Source organism: Calonectris borealis, chromosome 7 (genome assembly GCF_964195595.1).
Source record: "Calonectris borealis chromosome 7, bCalBor7.hap1.2, whole genome shotgun sequence".
NCBI classification, from domain to species: Eukaryota; Metazoa; Chordata; class Aves; order Procellariiformes; family Procellariidae; genus Calonectris; species Calonectris borealis.
This window is the reverse complement of record NC_134318.1, coordinates 36,014,504-36,038,602: the sequence shown is the minus strand read 5'-3', so window position 1 is coordinate 36,038,602 and position 24,099 is coordinate 36,014,504. Positions and strand designations below refer to the sequence as shown.

The following is a 24,099-nucleotide window of genomic DNA, read 5'->3' as shown; positions in this document are numbered from 1 at the left end:
ATGATCTGTGTTTTGAATTTGCATACTTCCTCTGTCTTCTGGATATGTTCAGAAGGCACCGACCAGAATGATAATGATCCAGACACATTATTTATTAAAAGAACAGTATCAATCCAGTCATGTGCTGCAAAGATCTGAAAAGAAGGGTAGCATAAAATGAGGCATTTTTTGTTAATATAGGAATCTAGTACCAGCACGTTTCTTGTCCTCCACAATTACTATATTCAAAATGGTTGGTTAAATCATTGAGGCTCATTTTTAAGGTGAAATAGCCAGAAAGTAGTTCTTGACTAATTTCAGAAGACAGCTGTTTGGACCTTTTTTTTTTTTTTGGCTAAAATAAATACTATTCTTAATGTCTTGCCTTTAGTTCTGTAAAAAGCACATGTTGCTGGCTACAGCTATTTGACAGTGCAAAAAAAAAGATAAAATGGCTGCATAATATATTTAAATAACTTTTCCTCATGGGATGTCTGAAGGATAATAATGAAATGTTCTGTTAGGTTTCAGTAGATGGGTCATCTCCCTGAAAATACAATAAAGATATTTTCCGCACTGTGTATTCAGAGAGCTAAATCTTTATAAACGTGCTTTCAATGGTGTGTTCTTACCTCTTGACCAGTTTCTGGTCACCTATCCTATCCAGTCTTAATTCTGTTGCAACCACACATACAATTCTGTATGAAAGAAATCTGCATCTACAGGTATAAGAGCACTGTGTGAAGATATGCAAACACTTTCATCAGTGCGTAAAAAGTTCATCCACAGTAAAAGCTAGAACAAAAACTCAGCTGCTTGCTACGTTTCCTGAAAATGTAAGAAACTTGCCAAGAAATTAATTTTCCTTCTTTATATTCTGTTGAACATTTTTAATGATAATTTACCATGGAAAGGAAGTCACTGTATCTGTGCTCCTTTTCCATAAGGCATGTGCAAATCTGCAAGTGCTTTATTGCAGTACCTGTTTGTAAAAGTGGCTTCTCTGCGTAAGACTTCTGGGCTGTTCCTGCAGCGTGTACCGTTACTGACTGCTCACCCTACACCCTCATGGATAAGATTTGCCAGAGGAGGGGGTGGTTCAACGCTGTAGGCAAGTCTATGATGAGATGTTATAAATGTGCAGTCAGCCTTTTTTGTCCTGCTATAGGAGAGGGGGAGCCCAGCATCTTGTGTTAGGAGGGAGCCTTCTTCAGCATTCGTTACAGCATTTACAAGCAGCAGGGAGGAGAGCACTAAAGGGATTGGGGGGGGGGGACACGGAAGAGGGGAAGAAGAAATATGCCCTTTCCCTCAAATTTTCTATTCCTTAGACTTCTCTTTCATTTTTCTCACTTTCTCCCTTACTTTTTTCTCATGCCTCTTCCCCTGGCTTAGTCTCCTTTCGTCTCCTCTTTCCAGGTCTCCCAGTCATTATCTGACTTTCACCACCTCTCTGCCATGTTTGAATTCTCTCTGTTACGGCCACTTACAGTACCTCCTCCTCTGCCTGTCGTTCTTGTCCTCCCTCAATATCCTGCCACAGTCCGGCGATCGTCTGTAATTCAGCAAACGAGAGAGCCTTGTAGCTTATGTTGGTTACAATCCAGTTGGCCAGCTACTAAGCTCGACTGCTCAGTCTCAGACTGGTTCTAGCTTTACGTGTTAAAAGGACACTTAGTGGATATTTTCATGAAGGACACAGTAGCATTATACAGTTCTGTATAACGGAGCTGGATTTGCATCCCTCTGGGGTATTTATATCAGTTTGGCACTTAAAAGTGCCTGGCAGCTCCTTGAGATGATTGTTTTGTTGTGGGTATGCAAAACCAGGACAACATCATTATTTTTCTAATCCTGTTAAGGACATTAAAACAGGGACACTCTTGATTTCTAGAGACGTGCAGGCTATGCCTATACTCTATGTTTGGAGGCTGAGTCAGGGAGTGGGCAAAAAACCTCGTGTGCTGCCTGACTCACCCTGCACTAGATGTGGGATGTCTGCAGTGTGATAGGGTTAGCTTGAGCTCAGGCAACCTGCAAATCCTCCCTGCTCTCTCTGTGCGTGACATCAGGAAAGCTCCTGTGTCTGCAAAATACCAAGTCGGATAGGTAAAAATGTAAAGCCACCTTTCGACTCATATACTGCAGCATGCCCGGAAGCTCACCTCACATCTATAAGCATAGCCTGAATTTGAAGAAGAATGATTTTTATATGTATATACAAGAGTATGCATATATGTATATATTGCTAGAGGTACCATATTTATTTAAGTGAAAAAAACCCAGGTATTAATTCATTTTAATGAATTTTAATGAATTAATAGTGAGGAATGATCACAGTTCAGAAAAGTCAAAAAATGGGATCTGGGGAGATGTGGGACAGAAGCTGGTGGGCTCTGCAGAGGAAACATAATGGTGTAGTGGAGTATGTGTGTGGGGAATTGCTAGCCTGGAAAAAAATATTAATGCAGTCTCTGCAAAGTAAGCAAAAACCCTTTCAAGTCAAGGCAAAGTAAAGATAGAAAATGCTGCAATATTGTATTATTTTCTTCCCTTCTAGTCCTTTACATGATTCATTACATTGATGTCTTTCATTAGCAGGCAGGGTATTACTCTCCCCTTCCCCCCATAAACAAAGGTCATTTAAAATTTCTTCCCTCTGAATAAAACTCCAAATGAATCAAGCAGTTCCTCCTTAAAACATATCCATAAATCCCTTTGGAATCCAAAAATCAGAACACCCAGCAAACAAGACTGCTTTGTCCCTGTTAAAGTGTAGATGGATCTCATTCTGTGGTCCCAGGATCCGCTTGGCCAGTTTTCCTTTATACTGTCTGTTCTGCTTAAGAGGCTCTTGAAGATTAAAAACTTGGTGGGTGATTGACATTTCTCCGAAAGAAGCAAAGACGCAAGGATTGCTAATTAGAAAAATGGCTCAGGTTTATTCCTGCACCCAACTTTCACATCGCTTTGTGCTTTAACAACGAAGAGAGCCTCACGCACAGGGGGTTTATGCTCCAAGAAGCAGTAACTAGACAGTATCTTTACGCTGAGGTCCCTTGTCAGGCAAGCTTGAAATTCTCCAAGTGGCATCCCTTCAGCCGGCTAGAAGCTTTGCTGATTCCTGAAACCCAGTCTCCGCAAAAAGGGAGCGTAATTGTTTTGTGCCCATTATCTGTAAAACACAAGTTATGCCTCAACATTGGCAGAGCTGCTTGATTCAGACGACTTCTGATCTGCGTGGGGTAGCTTTGGCAGCATCCCTGAGGTGGCTGAGGTCCTGCTAGTCCTTCTGGTTACTTTTAAGGTTAAGAACAAACCGTGGCACTGAATACTCATTATTACCTGTCTACAGGGTTGAAAAAGTGAAAGAGGGAATAAAGTATGTGTGTGTGAACATACAGCAATCATAAAATAAACTTGGATACAAATGATTAGCGTTTTACAGGCTGTATTTAGATACCCTGCCTTCCATGTCAGTCCCTTTTTAGCCAAAACGATTCAGTGGGCCACCAGTAAACTTCAGCTCTAAGAACTTGGTGACATTTGTATCATCCAAATGTGGTCCTTCATCTCTGTGTATCATGTTGTCTGAAAAGGCTTGTTTTGTTATTCTAAGTGAGAAAAGAAAACTGGCTGTGTAATATAAGAAATAAGAAGACTACAGACTAGAAAGACGAGCCAGGAAGGGGCTCAGGGCAAATGTGACCCATTTTGTTTTGTTCATTTGTCATGGGGGAAAGATCAAACTACATATATTAATGAAGCAGTTTCACCCTTGTTTAGTCAAAAATATTGAAATCCAGGAAAGTTAAATCTGGCATTAAATTTTAATAGAGATCTAAATTTGGAGCTACTCATGTTCTTACGGATAAGCAAGCACTTAATTGCTTTGCTGGATGGGGTTCCAGTAAGAGTACTGCTACCGCTGATTTGTTGAATTGTTAGTTGAGAGATTTTTGAAGAGAGCAGGAGTTTAGCATCCACCGATTTGCATGAGTAGTTTCCACCCACTAATCTGTTAAATCTGGTGAACAGAAGATTTTTGATCCCTTTTAATGTACAGCCAGTCACATTTGGCTAACTTGCTGTTTCTGGGGCAAAGAAAGGGTGTATATATCACACAATAGCATTTACTTAAATAAATCAAAATGTTTTCTCGTTTACCTCAAACCATGTATATGCTACAGGCAAGAAGCTGCTGTATGTTTAATGTGAATAACAGAGCTATTATATCAAGTCCATTCCCAGTGTGCTTCCTCTGACATCGGTGACTTCAGTGGATTTATTCCAGGGATGAATTTGGCTATTCCTGTTCTGTGTAGGTAAATCTTCAGGCAGTGCTAATTAAAAGAATGTCAACTGATTTTACCATTCCATTATGCTGGACTTTGTAAAGGTTATTTATATCATTCTACATCAGGCCCCAGTGAGAGAATATTTCTGGTGGCGGTTCATCTATTAAAATAGCTGCAAGAAAACATAAGCACTGGAACTAAAAATAAAACTTTGTTTCTCACAGAGCAAGTGACAGCCACATGCATATTTTCAAATTTTAGCATTTTAATGTTTACTGAATAGAAATTGCATTGCTTTCATTATGTTTTAAGCACTACCATGTTACTGATGGAGTAACTACTGTTAAGTGGAAGCCAGATGTAAATGTGCCAGTATCTGCAAAGACTTCTCGGCAGAGGTGGTGGTTGCTTCCTATGCTTTCATTATCTGCTGGCTTTAAAACAAGTGACACAGAAAAAGTTTTCTGGTGTGTGTTTACTGTTGAATATAGATTTTCTGTGTGAGCTGACTGTGACCCTTGCCTAAGATTATTAATAGATGACCTTACTTTCACATGTTTATGCTTACACTGTATTCGTTCAATTCTATAAACCATTACAAAAAGCTTTTCAATTATAAACCACATATGACTAAGACCTCTATTAAATTAAAACTTGACTGTATCGTTTGAATGTTCAGTTCACTTTCTTTTGTTGCAATTCAAGCATAAATTACAGTGGTTGTCCTTTCAGTTACGATGCTCCCTTTTCTAATTAGGCATTGTGAAATGCAGGAGATACATCTCGGTAACTGGCCATCATGCAGCATTGCAAAATATTCTTCAGAATGGACAATGTCTTTCAGAGCAACTTCTGTAAACATCTGGATATATCACAGGCTGTCAGCTCTCAGCCTCAGTGGCCATGTTGAGGTATTTTGGACAGTGGAGACAAAAATACCCTCTTAAGACAGCCACATCATCCTGGTAAAAATGGTTTATTTCCCAGTCTTATACTACAAATCAGTGTTTTTTGTACTAGCATTATATATCCATATAGCTTCTAAAAGCAAGTAAAACATGTTGAATAAGATCAATGCTATGGTGGTTTGCTAGTGGTAGAACTTTTCGACTTGCTGTTTGATGGGGCTTGTTTTGTGCATGGAAAATAAGGGCTCTCATAAAAGAGACTAATCTCCTTTTATCTGCTGTAGTTCTGATTTTATATTTGTTGTCTTACTCCTGAAGTCAACAGTTTTTAGAGTAGCTTCAGGATGAGTTTCAGCTGTGCTGGCTGCCTACAGACTGAGCGCAAGGACACACTGGGCACCTTTTCTTCCCTTCAGCCAGGTCTCTGACAAGGGGACACGGAGCTTCCCTTCAGGAATGCCACCACACATATCACAGTGCCACTGAGGGATTTTCCTACGCAAAAAGCATCCCTACATAACCTTAGGAGACCTGATGATCCAGTGCATCTGCCAACAGAAACTTTTCTGGTAGAGAGAACTTGTATGGGACTTTTTAGATTATTTTCTGTCTCTAAACTCCACAACGGTTTCATGTTGGAGCCAGCAATATTCTATTACTGTTTATTCAAGTGGTTACAGAGAATATTATTGTCATGGACGTCTTTCTCAGGTACTTGGAACCACATCCTTTCAGTGTGCACTCATGATATAGTTGTTAATAAACACCTAGGCATCCAGTGGCACACTCAAGGACCTGCAGTGGCACTAATTTCTTTGGCTTGCTTTTTGAGAGTGACAATGATTTTCTTAGGTTTCCAGCTTGTAATTCAAAGACACTCCTGTCTGCCCAGCTAATGAAGTGAGAACAACTCTATCTGTAATGCACTAGTTCATTCCTGAGTAACATGTTATCAAGAGACACTCTGAGGCTTGGACATCTTTAAACATGACAGTCATTTATATGTAGAAGCTTCAAATTAAACAGCACAAAGGAAATGAAATAAAATGAAAATATACAAATTCACGGTACTTGGAAAGCAGCTAGTGGATTCGTTCATGTTATTGGAGAGCTTTGGTACAGAGACAGATAGACTAAATAGAAATCTTACAAGCATCCCCCAATAGAAATCACAGACTGACAGTTCAGCCCATCATTTTGTAGAAGATTCTCAGAGAAGTGTTTTCTTTGCAGCTGAGAAGACAGAAACGCATTATGCATGCTTAAAGTCAATGCAAGGAAACAGAGCCCCGCAAAACATATTTAATATAGGTTTGATTTCCTGTGGAATGCTTTCCAGATGTTCTCTCAAACAGGCCTCTAAAAAATGATGTGAGGTAATTTTTTTTCAAACAGAAAGAGAAAATTCTGTTTTGTGTCACTGCATCTGAGAATCACTGTTCTAATTCTTTATTGCATTACCTTGTGCTCAGGATTTGCACCGTATTTTTCAAAATTGGTTTTATTACACAAAAGGTCAGTAGTATAAAAATATTTATATTACCCAATTGCAAATAAATCATATTTGTTTAGAATCACATTTGAGCTTAGTAGTTTTCCTTAAACCTAAAGGAGACCTAATATATTAAATTAAAATTACTCTTATCCACAATCTTGAGTCATTTAGAGGATTTCACTAACATTGATAAACTGTGAGATTAGTGTTTTGTTAAGTTCTTTTGATTTTCTGTGGCAGGCATTGTGTAAAAAGATCTAACAGGTCTCTAGCAGATGACATGAGCAAGGGCAAAGGATAATATTGACAGAAAACGGTATATAACTTTATTTTGCTTTGCATAAAATACAGTAATAGAACACGGGTGTGGGGTATGTTTATTTTAGAGCACTTGTTACTCAGAAAAATTAGTTTTGTTAATAGAAGAATAGAAAGAACACAGTGTTTGTAATGTTAATTTTAAGATATAGATATGCATAGGTGGAAATATTTTTCATTTTGCATGACTGAATTTCTGATAGTTAGTCCTCCATTATCTGGGGTACTGGATGTCTAGAAGGCCCCTGGTAAACAAAAAGCCTGTATAACATAAGTACTGGCAGACATGGTGGGGAACACGGTACAGACAGTTAGCTAGCCAGTTTGGGTCGAGTGTGGGTGCTCAGCTGGAGGAACCAGCTTTGGTGGACTGTCGTGTCCATGCCTGATGCTCTGAGCAAGCGTTCGTGATGCTACGAGGCATCTGAATGAATTTTGTTGTCTCTGGTGTTTGTTTCTGTATCCAGTTATTCCACAATCCAAATCGGCTTCCTCTGTATAATTGGGGATTGTCTGTATTTTACTTCCAGATGAACAACACAATTTTCAGAGTTAAATTGGATCCAGAATCAAATATCTGCTTGGGCTTAGGCTGCCAGTCATTCAAAATAAAAAAGCAGAAGCAAAAACCAGCTTCTTTCGGTTAGTAGCTGGTTTAGTAGCTGGTATTTGGGGTCCAAGATCCTGTAATGGTTTCTGCCAGTGTTGCAAAAGATTTGGATCAGCTCATGTGAGAGAAACTGTTTTCAATATTCAGGTCTTGGGAGCCAAATGGTCTGCCATCAAATCTTTACTTATTACCCTTCCTTCCCACTTCCCCAAAGGTACAAATGCTGAGCTGTGTGTCAGGGCACAGCGTGGGCTGGGGGCTGCTGGGATCTGTGGGGACCCCCCTGGGACAGGCAGGGCAGGACCTTGCAGGCAGGGCTTGTCCCACCACCCCAGCGGGGCAGCTGGGGCAGCCCTGGGCACGGGGCTCCTCCCTGGGGACAGGCTGGGACATCAGCCCATGGGTGGACTTGGCTCAGTGGGGCCCATGGCTGGGCAAGGCAGGGCAGTGGGGGGCTGGAGACCGAGGTCCTACAGCATCACTGGGGCAGGGACTGAGGCTGGGGGGGCTGGAATGGGGTCCTGGGCCGTAGGCTGGGCAGGGGAAGCCCTGGGGGTGGGCAGGGACATTAGTGCCCTCAGAGCCCGGACACTGCCATTGTTTGAGAAGGAGGGTAGCAACCAAAGAAAAACTAACCTTTTGCTGAAAAAATTAATAGAATTGCTGTTTAATAAATATATGTAAAAATGACCATTTAAAAAAACTGTCAAAATTTATAGTTGCTCACAGGTGCTCAATAGTGTGTGTACATAACTAAGGAGGTATGAGATGGATTAGTATTACACAGCTCTAGTGTCTTTTAATGAAAAAAAAATGGGTCAAAGCTATATTACTAGGTGCTGGGAGGGTCAGCTCTCTTGTGGTGGAGCCGCTTTGAGGCTTTTTTCTGCTCACTGCTTGATAGAGTTTCTCATGTAACCTTTGCCTCATTTTCTCACTGCCCACTCACTGTGTGTTTATGAACCGAAGAGAAAATGAAAAGCTCCTCCAACAATGAAGCCACTGGTTTGGCCACGTATCAACCCCCCTTGCCACTGTTGCATCCCAGCAGAGGTAGCACCAGCCAAGCTATACGGGAGCTATTTGTAGCTACAGAGGAGGATACTGCATTTGACCCCCACTAAAGAAGAACAAGTATTTTGGCTTGTTTTTTTTTCTATAACGGTGTCATTTATCACTATGACACATATTCATCGACTTAGTCTGCATTTTTTCAGTGTCAGATTTATACTACTTTGCTGTTTTGAATATTGATGCAGCACTTCCCCTATGTGACTATACTGTGTCTGCCAAATGGTGTCTAGACGCTAGAGCAGCTTTGACTAATTAGTGTAGTCACCCCAGTCGCTCAGCTTCAGCATTTACGTACTCTTAATGTTACTGCTGTTGAGCCATAAATAGGTACCTAAACACAAGCAGCGATGTAAAGAGAGGTGGTAGTGAGCATGTCCAGTCTTCACCCAGCGTCGCCGAGGTGAGCGCAGAGGACAGCAGCCGTCACTCCCTGCATTCCCTAACAGGGCAAGTCGTAACCACTCACTTGGACATCACAGCCTACGGGAGAGCCGGATTCAATGTCTGTCCCGGTCTGAAGATCACCGATGCAAAGGCCTAAGGCTAAGAGAGGTTTCTCTCCCTCTCGGCTCAGCCCCTGTGTACCGGCAATTCAAGACGCATACAGCCAGAGAGAAGAAAAGAAGTAAGAGAAATCAACACCTGCCCGCCCAGCAGTGGGATCTGGGGAGGACTCGTGTCTGGTTCGTAGAGCTGCTTTCCAGCAGGCCATGATTTACACAGATCCAAACTAAAAATGCAGTTCTAGAAATTTTCTGCAACTTCATCATTTATATCATGCTTTTAAATATTGCACCAGTACTGAAGCTGAGTTGATCAACTTTAAAGAGAGAGAACTGATAAATGTGAAAGATAATTTTAGAACATCAAAGAACTTTTATAAAACCTTGAGAATAAAAAATAGTGAAAACCTAATCAATGTTGCCTACGCAACAGGCTGTGCTAATATAAAATTAAATTGCCTCAAAAATTATATGCAGATTAAACACAATACTGCTATAAACAAAGCTTATTTGTAAGCAAAATTTGAAAGTTTTGATTTATCCTGCTGAGTATTTAAAGAACCACTATCATAAGGAAAACAAATTAACTTTGTTTTCTTTGTGTTTTTAACTGCTACAAATGATTTTACTGGTGCTAATACAAAGCATTAGAGAATAGCATGTTTAGGATTTTTTTCTCTTCTTCTCAGAAAGACTGTTTGTTGTTTGAGCAGATTTTCTCTGAATTTGCCAATAGGATTATTCTTATTTTTTCAGTTAGGGGTATATAAAATATTTAAAGTAAGCTTTCCAGAAGACCTGCAGTTTACGCTGGGATTTTCCAGGGCTAAAACAGGACTCATTTAATTCGTGGGGTTTTTTGCCCTACGAAGAGGGGAATTTTTTTTCTTCCAAGGAAGAAAATTCTGTGTGGTTCTCTTCAGTTCCTTTTTTTTTATGCAAGGGAAGGGAGACAATCATTAATGCTGCTGTGCACAAAGAAGATTTGTGATTCTTCAACAGAAAAACAAATTAACAGTTTCTTTTACATGTGGTCCTGCTACATGTTATGTACAATATAAAACTGCCTGTTTCTCTCTACCCAGCCATCTAGCAAACAGATATGTACATTGCACATGTAAAATTGTGCACACCTTAAGGCACACATGTTGCAAGCTCTGTTTGTCCTCTAGGTTACCAAACTGCTCGGTCATGGGTTAGACACTTACCCACAGGTTACTACCCCACAAGTTCCTTCCTGCTGAAGGAACACGAAGTTAACACAGTATGCATATTTTTCTAGGACTGCTATCATCTGCTTGCTCTTTTTCAGCATACCGAAAAGGATTGTCTCTTTTACCCAAACAGTTCTTAATATCATGTGCAATACTTAAAGGTAAATGATAATATGGTTTCTAATTAGGCTAATTTGTCTCTCTCTAGATAAATAGCAGTACCACTGTTTTGGTATTGCCGATGAGCATGCTTTCATCAGTGCCACTCTACTGGAAATGTTTGGGGCTAGATCTTCAGAGTGTTAATCCGCAGATTTTCACTGATAATGATGGAGTTATTTTATGGCAGATGGAGGTCTGTCTCTGTTTTTATTTGCTGGCCTTGACTTCATCTCCAGTAGAAATGAATCCACATAAATATCAGGTGTAGTTAACAGCTCAGGAGAGAGTGAGAACTTTGATAGTATGAAGTCTGCATGACTCACAAGGGAGGAGATGTATGATGATACCCAGTAATGCTTGGACCAGAGCTATCTGAACTATATTTGGCTTATGAAAACTTAAATGTGCAACATTGTCAGATCATTACCTTTTATGACCACAAACATTCTTCAGAAATTAACATAGAAATCAAGCTGTATGCAAGAGGGATCAGCAGAGCAATTTTTAGCCTCCTTTAGGGTTTACAACAAATAAATTCTTTAAGCAGACTAGGTAGTAAATGACTGGTATTATTCCATAGTTATCAGTCCTTAAAAACATTTAGAGAAGAGGAATGTATTAAATGGTCTCTGGACCAATGCACCTAATAATCTATGGGAGAACTGGACGTTTAAGAATGATTAAATGATTGCCAGAAATGTTTTCAGGATTTTCAAGATGCTGATCGTCTAATTGCAGCTCCAAAAAGATTTATTTGTGGTCTCATAAATAATGAAATTTAAATCTGAGGAGCTATTTGTTCTAGAAATGCAAAAATACTGCACATAGAGCAGGCTTGCTCCTTCTACCATGGCAAAGGTTTTTCATGCTAGGTAGATGTAATAGGCTCTTTTCTGTCCTAAACCAGACTTCATCCAGGTATTATATTAGTAGAATTTGTAAAAACCTTAGAAACTGTCAACTGCCTTTTTTCCCAATTGCTCAGAAGGCTGGATCCGAGCCACTATCTTAATTATAGACTGAGAGAGGAATCACTGCAGTGACATACGGTTTCCTTGCCCAGATTTTCTTCATGGCGCTGCTATTTATCTCTTCCCATACCTTGGAATCCATTTCTTCTCAGCCTGTCCCCTGGTAGGTACAGTATATATTCACCAGCAAAGTAGAGATTTTTATGGAAATTTAGAAATTTATGTATACATATAGGGTATCTTGAAGGATCAGTAGAGAGCTTGACTTTTTAAAACTATTAAAGGCAACTGGGTAGAGATGTCCATCTCAAGGTTAAATGGTTAAATAAGGGAAGGGAGAGAGCGAAAATCTTACAGTTGACTGTGGTTTAAGGGCAACCACGGATTTGCTGGTGTCAGTACAGTTAACAACGGATGGAACTAAAAAGAGGTCATGAGATAGCTCAGATAAATTCAGGTACAGTTTGCATACAGTCTATTTATAGGATGCTTTCTCAAACTAAGCCTGTGAACCTTTTGAAGTTTGCCCATCACTCTTTCAGGCCAATTAATGATGTACATCCATTCCCATTGTGAGATAGGTAAAACAATAAAGCAAACAAAGATAATTAGTCTCTGGAGCATGTAAACAAATAAAGTAAATCACTTGCAAATCATTAGTTTCTGCTAACTTTTGTGTTTTTGTTGCAAAACTAAAAAAGAGCATTTATATTGCAAATCTACATAATGCTAGAGCAGTGCTGAAAATGCATAGATTGTACTATTCTGATTTTGAGAGGGCTTTGCAAAGATTAAGCACCTGATCCTGAAACATCACTGTGAGTTGTTATATGCAAAAGAACATTTTCATCCCTTTTTCGCAGAAGAGAAGGTCGAAGTACGGAGGTTAAATAATTTTGTTCACGGAGGTAAAGGTCTAAATGACACTTTATAAATAAACAAGAGTCACTGCTCCAAGTTTACAAGTCTAAGTGAAAGCACTAGTGGAGCTGAGGAGAGCAGGCCAAGATGGGCAGGAGAGCGGTTGTAGGATGTGGGACCTTGACCCACCTCAGTGATGCCTCCCAAATTTTACAGACCTGAATGGGAGCGTTATGTGGCCTTTAAAGTGCAAATAACCAGAAGAGTTCCTGACTGCTAGTCAGTTTTTTTGTTTTCCAACATAGTAGTAATCTATTAATTGCAATACCGCTTCAGTCCTAGTCTTTAAGCACTTTCTCTACGTAAGCAGTGCTCTCCCGCTCTTGGACATGGGGTAATTGAGGTAAGTGAAGATAATATGGCCATTCAGCAGCAGAACTCGATGCAGAGCACACACTCCCATCTTCTCAGGCCTGGGCTGAATACCGTAGCTTTTGGAGAAATGCACATTTTACAAGAACAAATAGATTCTCAGTACCATGGCTCCAAGGGCCGTGGGGACCATGCCATCTGGATCTGCCTGCTACCCCAGTTCAGCCAACTGGTTCTGCAGGCCTGTCCCGAGCAGGGGTAAGCCTGTTCCTTGGAAACTCAGGGCAGTACCAAAGCAGGTCCTGCCTCCAGTCATGTAGTAAGAGGACTCTGTGAGCACAAACATACGGTTTTGTGTAATCAGTAAAACAGCAGAAACTGTGCTTGGAATCTGTAGAATAACAGAGTCCAGTTAGAGTTCAGATCCAGGCAAAATGACTGCTCATATGATAAAATCGCTCTTTGTCTTTTTTTTGGCATGAAAACGCAGAGCATTTCTTTTAGTAAAGGGCAGGCATTTCCCTGTTGTTCTGTCCCTTTTTACTGTTTTCTTACACTTTTTTGTTCTGACTTCAAAAATGGATTCTGGAAAGAGATACGTCTTAGAAAGAGACTCTCATCAGCTGAAATGTGTCCAATATATATTTAAGTTAAAGAATATTAAGCCTTGTCCAAAAATAAAAAGAGTGTAAAAGGTAAGAATGCCTGCAGGCTCGATTTTTAAAGATATTCATTTTTCTTCATGTTGCAGATCTCGTCTTGCAGATTTCTTCACAAACTGCCAGCCTGAGTCACGGTCTGTCAGTAGCTGTCTGAAGGAGAACTATGCTGACTGCCTCCTCGCTTACTCGGGGCTTATTGGTAAGAAGTCAGGGAAGGGTGGGGGCTTGCTCCATCTAAGAAAAACACCCAAACTATATTTTGAAGGCCCACATGAAATAAAAACTGTGGAATATAATACTCTACAATATACTACTAGGCAAAATTCTCCACCTAAGTGTATTGGCCTTGTTTTACCTTGCAGTGATTCCTGGGGTAAATTTGTACATTGCAAGGAAATTAAGGAGAGAAGGTAAGGAGAGAAAGTACTCGAATTTGAAATAAGTTCAAGCTTACAAAGTAAAGCTTATTAAGATGGTTGAATTTGGACAGGACCGTGAAGTAGGAAGTTAAAAAGAACAAGTGAAACTGCAGCTTGGTTGATTTTGCAGCTGTCTTCACAAGATTGGGTAAATACCTCTTGGTCTTCAGGGAAAGTTTGCAAGACATTTGAGGAATGAAACAACCCAGCCTTGTTTCACTTCCAGCTGCTATTCTTTCCATGGTGTCCTTCTGTCCACTCTAAATGTTTTCTGAGATGCCTGTCAATGGAGGTGAACTGAGACCAAATTTATCTTCTGAAATCCTCTTCCCTCCCCAACATAATTCATTTTGTTTGCTGTCACCTTCCTGACTGTCAGCAGGCACAAGGATGCCTTTATGCAAGCCAGGTTCCATATACCACACACAGTATTTGATTCCTGAAAGAGAATCTCGGGAAGGTGAACTTGTTGTAGAAATACCATGGTTGGGCAATAAAGAATAAGTGAATGTCAAAACTCGAAACAAACAAATTTTAAAGGCCACCAGATAAGTTGTTTTTAAGCTTACAGCCTGCACCTGCTGCAGTGCAGTAATATCCCTTTCTGTTGGGCGTGAAGGTCCCAGCTGAGGCCCTGAAGCAGATCCTGCTGTTAAATAAATGTCTCTGGAGATAATATCCAAAATCAAATATTTCTAAAATAGGTTGGTTTTGCTGAAAAATGACTGAAAGCTATATTCACTGGCTTATTGTTATCATTCTTACTACTCTAGCAGCTAACAAGTGAGGTAAGTCCGTGTGGCAACTGGTAAAATAAGATGTGATGGTTTCAAAGGATATGCTTCTATGACTTAAGAGATGAAGACAGTATGCAAGGGGTATAACACATGAACAGTTATGACAGAATGTCTTTCGACTCTAAAACAAAGAATTGAATAGCCTTGAAATCTGATCTAGTCAATGAGATTAAGAAGTCTAGCGCTGGCAAAGTGTAACTGTTACTAATAGATACTTCTGGGTAAGAGCTGCCAAGAAGTTCTTGCTGGACCTAGTGAATTTTGCTGGCAGTTTTGTTGGATCCATTTTTCAATTTAACCCCAAGGATGACCCAGTTCCGATAGTCATGTGTTTTTGTGCTACTGTGGATGACCACGCAGCAAAACACTGTCACACATCAGAAATGTGGAATGGATCCCTAAGGAGTTAAAATCAAAAGTTAAAATCTAATTTTCAAAGGGAAAAAAAAACATTTTTCTTCCTTCCTGCTAGCCCCTAGACACATGCAAAAAGATGGCTCCTGACTAGTGTTACAAGAGTTTTTACTTCTTGGTAGTAATTCTGATAAACCAAGAAAATTACCAAACCAAAAATTCTATGTGCTGAAGCAGTAAATTCCTGCTTCTGATATCAAGCTAATATAAAAGTGGAGTAAATTATGTGAAGATCATCACATTTGTAAGATGCTGAGATAGAAATCAGAGATACAATCTTTCAAATGTCTGCTTAATATATATAAAACACAGGAAGAAGAGATAGATAGACTGTGAGTAAGAAGCTGTTACAGATCCATTCATTCATCAGAGCTTCAGGATCTCCAGGTGTTTTAATTAAGATAAAATATTGTTCATTTAGATAAAATATTATTTCATTTAGCCATTTCATTAAATGTAGCAAAAATTGTGGCTCCATAGAGTTTGTTCAGGAAATTGAGGATTCTGTATGGAAGGTACAGTGGATGTGATTCTGCTGCCACATACAGTGATGTAAATCAGTGTTAACGTCACTGAAAGAGTGTAATCCCACCTGAAATAAATTACTTAAGTGGGAATAGAGTAAGGCAGTTTTTGTATCAGGTGCTTTATCAGTTAAATGGAGAACAGTCTATATAGGATTCTTTAAGGTTTGCATCAGGGTGTTATATATATAATTTTAAAGTTATGCGTATTTTACAGGAATTTTGAAAATCTTAATTAGGCTCCTTGTTATAGTAATAGGGATAAATTAATATTAAAAAAAAAAGGAAAAATAAAAAAATTATTAATTGTAGAATAAGGTTAGAGATAGCCACGTTTGAGATTCAGTGTTTTGGTTACAGCCTAATTAAGCCATCTTGGACCTGTCTGCACTTCCACGACAGTTAGGTATTGCTCTAACTGCTGACTTCAAGATCTGCTTTAGCATTCACTTTCTGCCACATTTGCACTTTTTTCCCATAAAATCCAATTTTCCTGGGATTCCCAGGAATTCCATGAGAGTTTATGTGAATAAACTGGAGTTGCATTGGGCCAAAGGAACTTCAGTCACATACCCCTCCTCCTGGACTCACCATCCATCTCCTCATTCTTGATCCTCATTTGAGGAATGTCTTGGCTGTGTTCAGGTCAGCTCTGCTTTTGTCTAAAATATGGAGACCTGACTGCCTACTACTGAGACCATCACAGAACTATTTGATAGAGAGGACACAGAAAACCAAGCATGTCCTATTTTACTGCCAACTTCTCTGATTCGTTCGTGTCCTTCAGCAGAATTTCCAAGATGCCAGCTAGCGGGGGGGGAGGAGGGGAAGGTACACACATTGCAGGGAAAAAAGAAAATCCACCCCAGGAAACCAAGCATATAATCTGCTTGGGTTCACATCTGCCCCCAGGTTTAAATGACAGGCTGATTTTCTACTAGCTGCTCTTTCAGCCACTCTGTTTTTGCTGGATGTACAGTTTGTGTGCTGTGTATAGACATTCCTTCTCCTGCCTTTCCTGTATTCATCAACCCTAATCGTGGCTTGGTATCTCTTACACTTTTAGCCACTATCTTGACCCATTTTAGTTACCTTATTACCTCTCCGTGATAAGAAAGGCTTACTTCCGTTATCTTTTTAATTTCCTCAATAGCTTTCCGTTTTTTTTACCCTTCACTAAGCGTTTGCTACTTAGCCTTTTTTTTTTTTTGAAGCATTCTGTTTTCTTCCAATTTCCAAAATCCTCTAGATTTTTGTTTTCTCTCATTTATTTTCAGATCATGTCACATGGTTGAAATAGTGTACTGAACCATCACATGGATAATGGACAGACATTTTCATTTGTTTTATTTTAATTTAACATCATTCCTCTTCTTATTTATCTACTGTCAAGTTTTCATTAATGGTGCAAATGATATTTGCCTATTTTACTAAATTCTCTACCTGTGTTTAATAAATTTTGAACTGTGCTATTTACTCATGTGCTAATCTCATATAGAATTTGAGCAATTATTACTGCAACTATCTGTTAAAAGTTGGAAGTAGATAAAGGTATGGGATTGCATTCTAATTTAAGAACATCCCAAAACAAGACAAAAGATGCTTCTTGTGAATTTGGCAGTGGGACTGCATTCATTTTCACATACATTACTGCCTTTCTCAGACCAGCCCTTAATGTCTCTTCTCCTTTGTCTCCCACGTCATGTATGAAACAGTTTGCATGTTGATTTGTTCAGTTCCCGGGACTGCCCGGTGACCGAAAGCCCACTTGACGTCATTCTGTGATTTGTGTTATTTCTAATGTTCCTTTTTTTAGCTTAGTGTTTGATAGCCCTTTCCTGTGTGGTATTGCAGACTCTGGGACTCTGGACCTATAGACCAAATTTTCTCTGCTTTGGGTCTCTAATATTTACCCTTCATCTATTCCATCTTCTTAATGACTACTTTGATGTCAGTTTTGAGGAGATGTGATCACATTTCCTCATGATATATAGTCTGTCCTAGAACTGTAGATTACCAAGTGAGGAACGTGTTTCCTGAAACAGCTGTCATCAGTACAAGTCTGGAATATCTGCCCCTTTTTATTTAATTTTTCCTGTTTGGTCAGAGAAATAAAATAAAGGTTCAAACTTCTCAATCCTTAGGGAATTTTGAAATCTCTGACCTGCTGGGGCAATGCCTTTACTGAGACTACTGGTTTGAATAAGTGCTGATCATATAACAGTTGCCTGATCCAGATGAGTGATGAGTTGCTGTGTTTCTTTTAGGACAGAGAATGCATTTTTTGGTTTCACTTCATTCTTGGTAGCCTTGAGTTGACATATAAATGTGAGAATATTTACCCAAGGATTTGTAATAGAGTTAGAATGAACCTGTGGTTGCAAGTCGTTGACAATGTTTAGGAAACAATCACTGTACTGAAAAAGTAGTGACGCAGCAAGATTAATAGTAATTTATTACCTGCAAAGAATTTACTGTACCGTTTTACGCATGCTGGTTATGTTTTTGCTTTGTTCATCGCCATAACCCACGCTGTTGGCAGGTCCCTAATGAGCACCCTGGGGTCAACCCTCCTCCAAGATGTGTTAGGGCTCTTCTCAGCATGAGTAGCATTCTCCTTGCTCATGCATTTCAGAACTGTTTTTCTAGGCTGGCTGCAGACTCAAGGAGGAAGCTCAGGTCTTGATGTCTAGTTTCAGCCATTTATTTGCAGCTAGAATGAAAATGAGAAAAAACACAAGTGAGGAAGAAAAATTGGATTTTTAGAGTGCAACTCTAAGGGCGCAGGTCCACATATGTTTGATTTGGCAGCAAAGCCCTTTTAAGAGGTTCCCACCTTCTCCCAATCCATCCCTCCCCTGTCAGTTCTGTTGATGCAGCTCTTTGTGGGAATGCAATATAAACCTTTTTGGAGGAAAGGAACGGGTCTTTAATGTGTGAGTCATGTTACAGTCCCTAAAGTGGTTGCATTCAAACAACCGAGGGTGTGAAGTGCAGCACAGGGCTGGGTGTCAAAGGGCAAAGGGAGCCAAGAACTGTTAAGTTTGGGAGTTAGAGCCCTGCCATGGGTATGCATTGTGAATCCATCTCTGAATACATGACTTATCAAGTGCTGTTTGCTATCTTCTTAGTATGGAAAGAACATTTCGGTACAAAGGTTACTCACAGTACTATACTTCACTCTTTGTTAATAGGCACAGTGATGACACCAAACTACATAGACTCAAATAGTCTCAGCGTTGCCCCGTGGTGTGACTGCAGCAACAGTGGTAACGACATAGACGAATGCCTGAAATTTCTGAATTTTTTCCAGGACAATACATGCCTTAGTGAGTATAAAATTAGAAGTCTTTAAATATGCTTTAGCATGTTTTCTGGAATTTCTTTACTGTTTAAGTATGTTATGATACATCAAGGCCATCTCTTTGCACTTTGTAAGCATGGTTCTGCTGTAAGTGTAAGAAATAAACAGACCAGTAAATATTCCTGACACTATGGTTTATGGCCAAGATTGCAAACATAAGAAGTTATTGGAAAAAAATTCAAATAACAAAGTTTTATCATATAGAAATACGTTTACATCACGGATCGTGTTCGGACCCTCACAGTCAGGCAGCATCTGTACCAAAAAATTGCAACACCTGAGGGGCTTCTGTATAATTTAAGAACTTCATATAAAAAAAGACATGTGGTTTATGATATGAAGGATTTGCTGTAGGTAAGTATAAATTGGATTGTGCTTGCAATTTATAGCCAAGCTTCAGGTTTTTTAGGCTACTTGAACTCAGATACCTGGTTTTAACAGAGGTCTGGATGGCACCTATTTTCAAGATTTTGTTAAATTATTGATTTTTTTTTCAGTCAAACTCACTTCCAAATTAGGGACTATTATAAATTTCAGAATGGCTTAGTGGAGTCGATTTTGGCAGGTTCTCTTTTCAAATTTCCTGTCTGCCTGGAGCAGCATAATTGGATGATGTGGAGTGTGCATCAGAGTTTTAATTTCAGATAAATGAGGAGACCAAAAGAGCTTGGCTTCCCTAGCCTAGCAGAACAGAAGTTGAAAGGATACGTGATTGTCCTCTGAAATTGCATTAGAGGGGCAAGCCCAGAGAGGGAAAAGGATTACTTAACCTAGAGGACAATGTTGGCACAAGATCAAAAAGGGAGATATTGGCCGTACATATTTAGGCTCGAAATTGGAAAATTTTTAACCATCACATTAAAGTTGAGAAATAGGCTTCCAGCAGGAGTTTTGAGGGCAAAAAATTCTTACTGGTTTTAAAAGTCATATTTCATCAGCTTATGGAAAGAAGCATACATCGTTGCTTTTTTCAAAAATGGCGAATGAACTCGATGATCCCATCCAACCTTATATACTTGAGCTAATGCTAATGCAGGGTTCAGTCTGTATTTTAGTATAGAGTCTGAAAATCTCCATTGGTAGCTTCTCAACAGGCAGCATTGTTGCGAAGACATGGGGAGCTTTGCGTACAAAAAATGAGTGACTTGAGTTGCTATTTGACACACTATTTATTAAGCTTTGGAAGAATGAATCAATTACTCAAGATCATTTAACAAAAAAGCCCAGAAAACAATTCAGGCTATGATTGGGTAAAAAATAACACTATAGCATCAGACCTTCTTCAAACCTAATGGGACTGCTATTTATATATGCTGTAATACATCAGATTTTATTCATTTGTGAATGTAGTAATTGCTAGAATGTTACAGGTTCCTTTTAGAACATAAAGACAGAGCGATCCCTTGTCCTTTCGTTTGCTGTTGGTATAAAACCATTAATGAAGACAAATCAAAGACATTAGAGGTCACTGTGAGACAAATTGTAGTCATCCTAGCTGTAAGAGATGTCTTCTTCATGAAGAAATTAAAGATGTTTCTGGTTTAATACAAAGTTTTTTCTCTTACAGAGAATGGGAAAAGTTCCAATTTTTTTTTTTTTAATGGTTATTGTCATTAATGGGCCTTCCAGTGCCTGGAGAAAATGTCGTGTGTTTATTGGATGAGAGTAAAATCCCTCCCACTTTTTTTAGACAAAACAAAAATCGCTTTTCCACAATGGGATGAAACTAGGAATTTCTTGCTAGTCTGTTTTGCTAGTCTGTTTTTGTTTCCCCTTCAAACTGGAAAATAAACCAGTGATTTGGGGCATTTACAGAAGATGTGGAAAACCGAGCTGAAATGTTTATTCAAAAACCCATTTGGTTATTTATGCAAAGTAGAATAGCTGAGACTCTACCCTGAGGGCTAGGGGACTCAGAAAGCTGGAGGCTTAGGTTCACATTCATACTGTGCCTGGTGTGGAGCTGGGATATGAAGCTGAGTTTACCATGTCCCAGATACACACCTGAAATCCTGGTCTTTCTTGCACCTCTGTATGCACTTGCCTAGAAATTCCACTCTAGAGTTGAAAAGCCTTTTGCAACAGATGTTAAGTTGAAACCAGAGTGGAAATTTTGATTTCAAAAGGTGGGTGTGAAAATACTAGTGAAAATTCCAGTCTGTTTTTATAATTAGTCCAAATAAAGACAGACATTGCATTGTTTTCTTTTTACATATATTAGACAAAGTGTTTCTTTATCTCAGCATTGTCCTGCAGAATATGGCTTTATATCAGAACTGTGAAATTGGCCCACTGTCAAGAAAGCTAAAAATCCAGATTAGTAGGCCCCAAATAAAATATATTCCACCCTAAAATTTGAGGCTGTGTATTACCTTGCTTAAATTGTTATCCTCTTTATTAGAAGATGCAAGTTTATTGGTAATATTACAGTGGTCCTAATTGCTGCCTCTCTAGTTAGGGTTTGGCCAATCTTAAATTCTGGAAATCCATCTTAAGACTTTATTTTAGCTACTCTGAAAGTGAATGTCCTGACACTCATTTACATACTCGAGAATTCCTACTGAACTGAATGGAATTCAGTATATCTATCTATCTGTTCAAAGGATTTGTTCACACCTGCTTTATACTGCAGTAAAAAGAATTGGCAAGTGGGAGGAAAAGCATAAAGAAGTGAGTTAGTTAATAAAAATTATTGAAAGGACCTTTACTAGAGCACTTAGACACTTGAAGCACCTCCTTACACTCATTATATTTTTTGAAATATATTATGTATGAAAATTGTATACATAAAATACATATTTTAAATATGATTTATAGGTTTGAAATATTATGAAAACATGAGGAGGGATGGAACACTTCTATGAGGAAAGGCTGAGAGAGTTTGGGTTGTTTAGCCTGGAGAAGAGAAGGCTTCGGGGAGACCTTATTGCAGTCTTTCAGTACTTAACGGGGGCTTACAAGAAAGATGGGGACAAACTTTTTATCAGGGCCTGTTGTGACAGGACAAAGGGTAATGGTTTTAAACTAGAGGAGGGTAGATTCAGGCTAAATATAAGGAAGGCTTTTTTTACGATGAGTGTGGTGAAACACTGGGAACATTCAAGGTCAGGCTGGACGGGGCTCTGAGCAACCTGACCTAGTTGAAGATGTCCCTGCTCCTTGCAGGGGGGTTGGACTAGATGGCCTTTAAAGGTCCCTTCCAACCCGAACCATTCTATGATTCTATGATTCTATCATAGAATCATAGAATACCTCAAGTTGGAAGGGACCCATAAGGATCATCGGGTATGATTCTATGAAATAATTAAAGAAGACTAATTATAAAGACCACTTTTACTTAGAAAACTGGAAGCATTGCATGTATTTCTGTGATCCTTCTTGCAATAATGGAAACAAAGTTACTGTTAATTTAGGAAATCATAGGAAAATACTGCTTTATATATTGCCTTATTCAGGTAAAAGCAAGAAAAATTCATTCCACTCTCCCCACTTTGTCTCCATCAACCCAGCTGATTGTGGTGCCTTTTACAAATTCTTCTCTTTGCATGCTGGAGTTCTAAGAACTAATATCAGAATAAAATACATTTTTTTCAGATGAGAATTAAATGTAAATTCTTTTATCAGGCAAGGAATACCACTGAGAAGAAGTATTAATAACTTCCACATATTAGCCCCCAGTGAAATTGTTTGATTTCTTGTACAAAGAATTTGAAATAAGAAATCCCTAAATCCATGTTGAATCCCCAAAGACCTGATTAAAAAGTGTTTTTCTATTTGTTCATAAAAAACCCCAACCAATTTACTCTTGCCATAAACACACTCCTTAATCCCATGAAACTATGATAAGCTTTTTAACTTCTATATTCTAAAGTTTTAGTTTAAGCATGCTTCCCTCGCTTAATTATGCAGATTTTGATTGAAAACTGTAAGGAAAAGATTGTCTTAGTTAAACCATTTTGTAGTTATAGGCATATTAGTTTTACTACAGCAAGCTGTAGAAATAAGTTAATATTTTGCCTGCGCTCTGTTTTTAGTTTGCTATGTAACATCACCTGCCTGAATTAGGACATAACATTGAAACTGTATTTTAAATCTTGAAAGTAAATTTTTGAGGCTTTTGGATGGTAACAAATATGATTACAGTAAGTCCTAGGGCTTCTGTCAAGAATTGCTGGGAACATTACAAAGAAGAGGCTGCACCAGATAATTATGTGACCCCAGACTCTCAGTTCATGTTTCTGATATGTTCAAAATTAAGACACATTTTTCAGCATAAAAATTGAGTTTCTATAAATACACATTTTCAATGGAATAATAATAATAATAATCATTAAAAAGTCAGTTCTGCTTTCTGCCATTTGTTTAGAAATAGAAAATTGCCTGTAATTTATTTTTACAGAAAATGCAATTCAGGCCTTCGGCAATGGTACTGATGTGAATGTGTGGCAGCCAATCTTACCAGTACAGACCACTACAGCTACAACTACAACAGCTTCCAGACTTAAAAACACAGGTTCAGAGACCACCAACAATGAAATACCCACCCACAACGATTCACCAGCATGTGCAAACCTGCAGGTAAGAGAGTCTTGTACTTGCTGCAGTGCATAAATGAAAGTTTTTCATAGATATGTATACAGAGTAGTCTCCTGCTGCATAAATAGATGTCTGCTTAAATTGGAATATCTGTTTATTCCCATGTTGTAGTTACAAGCTGGATGTATTGTAAAATATCAGACACTCTTATTTTAAGTCAGAAAAATGCATGTTTCAAAGAGGACTTTATTGCCTCTCTCACTCAGAAACAGGGCATAGTATTGGATTTGTTATCACAGGTTTGGATATGAATGTGGCACTTTCCAAACCCTGCCAGAATATGTCAGATTAAATTAATCTCTTGAGTAATCCAAATTCAGAGGGAACTCTTAATGTCAGCTAGCATGTCCTGCTGCCTTCTTTCTTATGTTATTGGCAGTAAACTTAAGAGGTTTTTTGGCTGAGTAGGTCTGGATATTGGAGAATATGTGGTGCTACAAACTTCATGGTGAAAAAGCTGGACAAAGAAGCTATTTTCAATTGGGCGCTTTCCTGAGCTGGGGTCAAGGTCGTGATGTGATTTTGGCCAATGGCTGTAGTGATTTTCTTCGACACTTA

The 24,099-nt window shown here is 38.9% G+C and overlaps 1 protein-coding gene across 1 annotated transcript in view; it reads left to right on the top strand.

The window, feature by feature from the left end:
• Positions 1-24,099, top strand: part of GFRA1 (GDNF family receptor alpha 1) — a 147,033-nt gene that overhangs the window by 96,147 nt on the left and 26,787 nt on the right. The window contains exons 5-7 of the mRNA XM_075155135.1: positions 13,517-13,626; positions 18,776-18,910; positions 23,345-23,523. Coding sequence (XP_075011236.1) covers positions 13,517-13,626; positions 18,776-18,910; positions 23,345-23,523 — 424 coding nt within the window. The remainder of the gene's footprint in view (positions 1-13,516; positions 13,627-18,775; positions 18,911-23,344; positions 23,524-24,099) is intronic.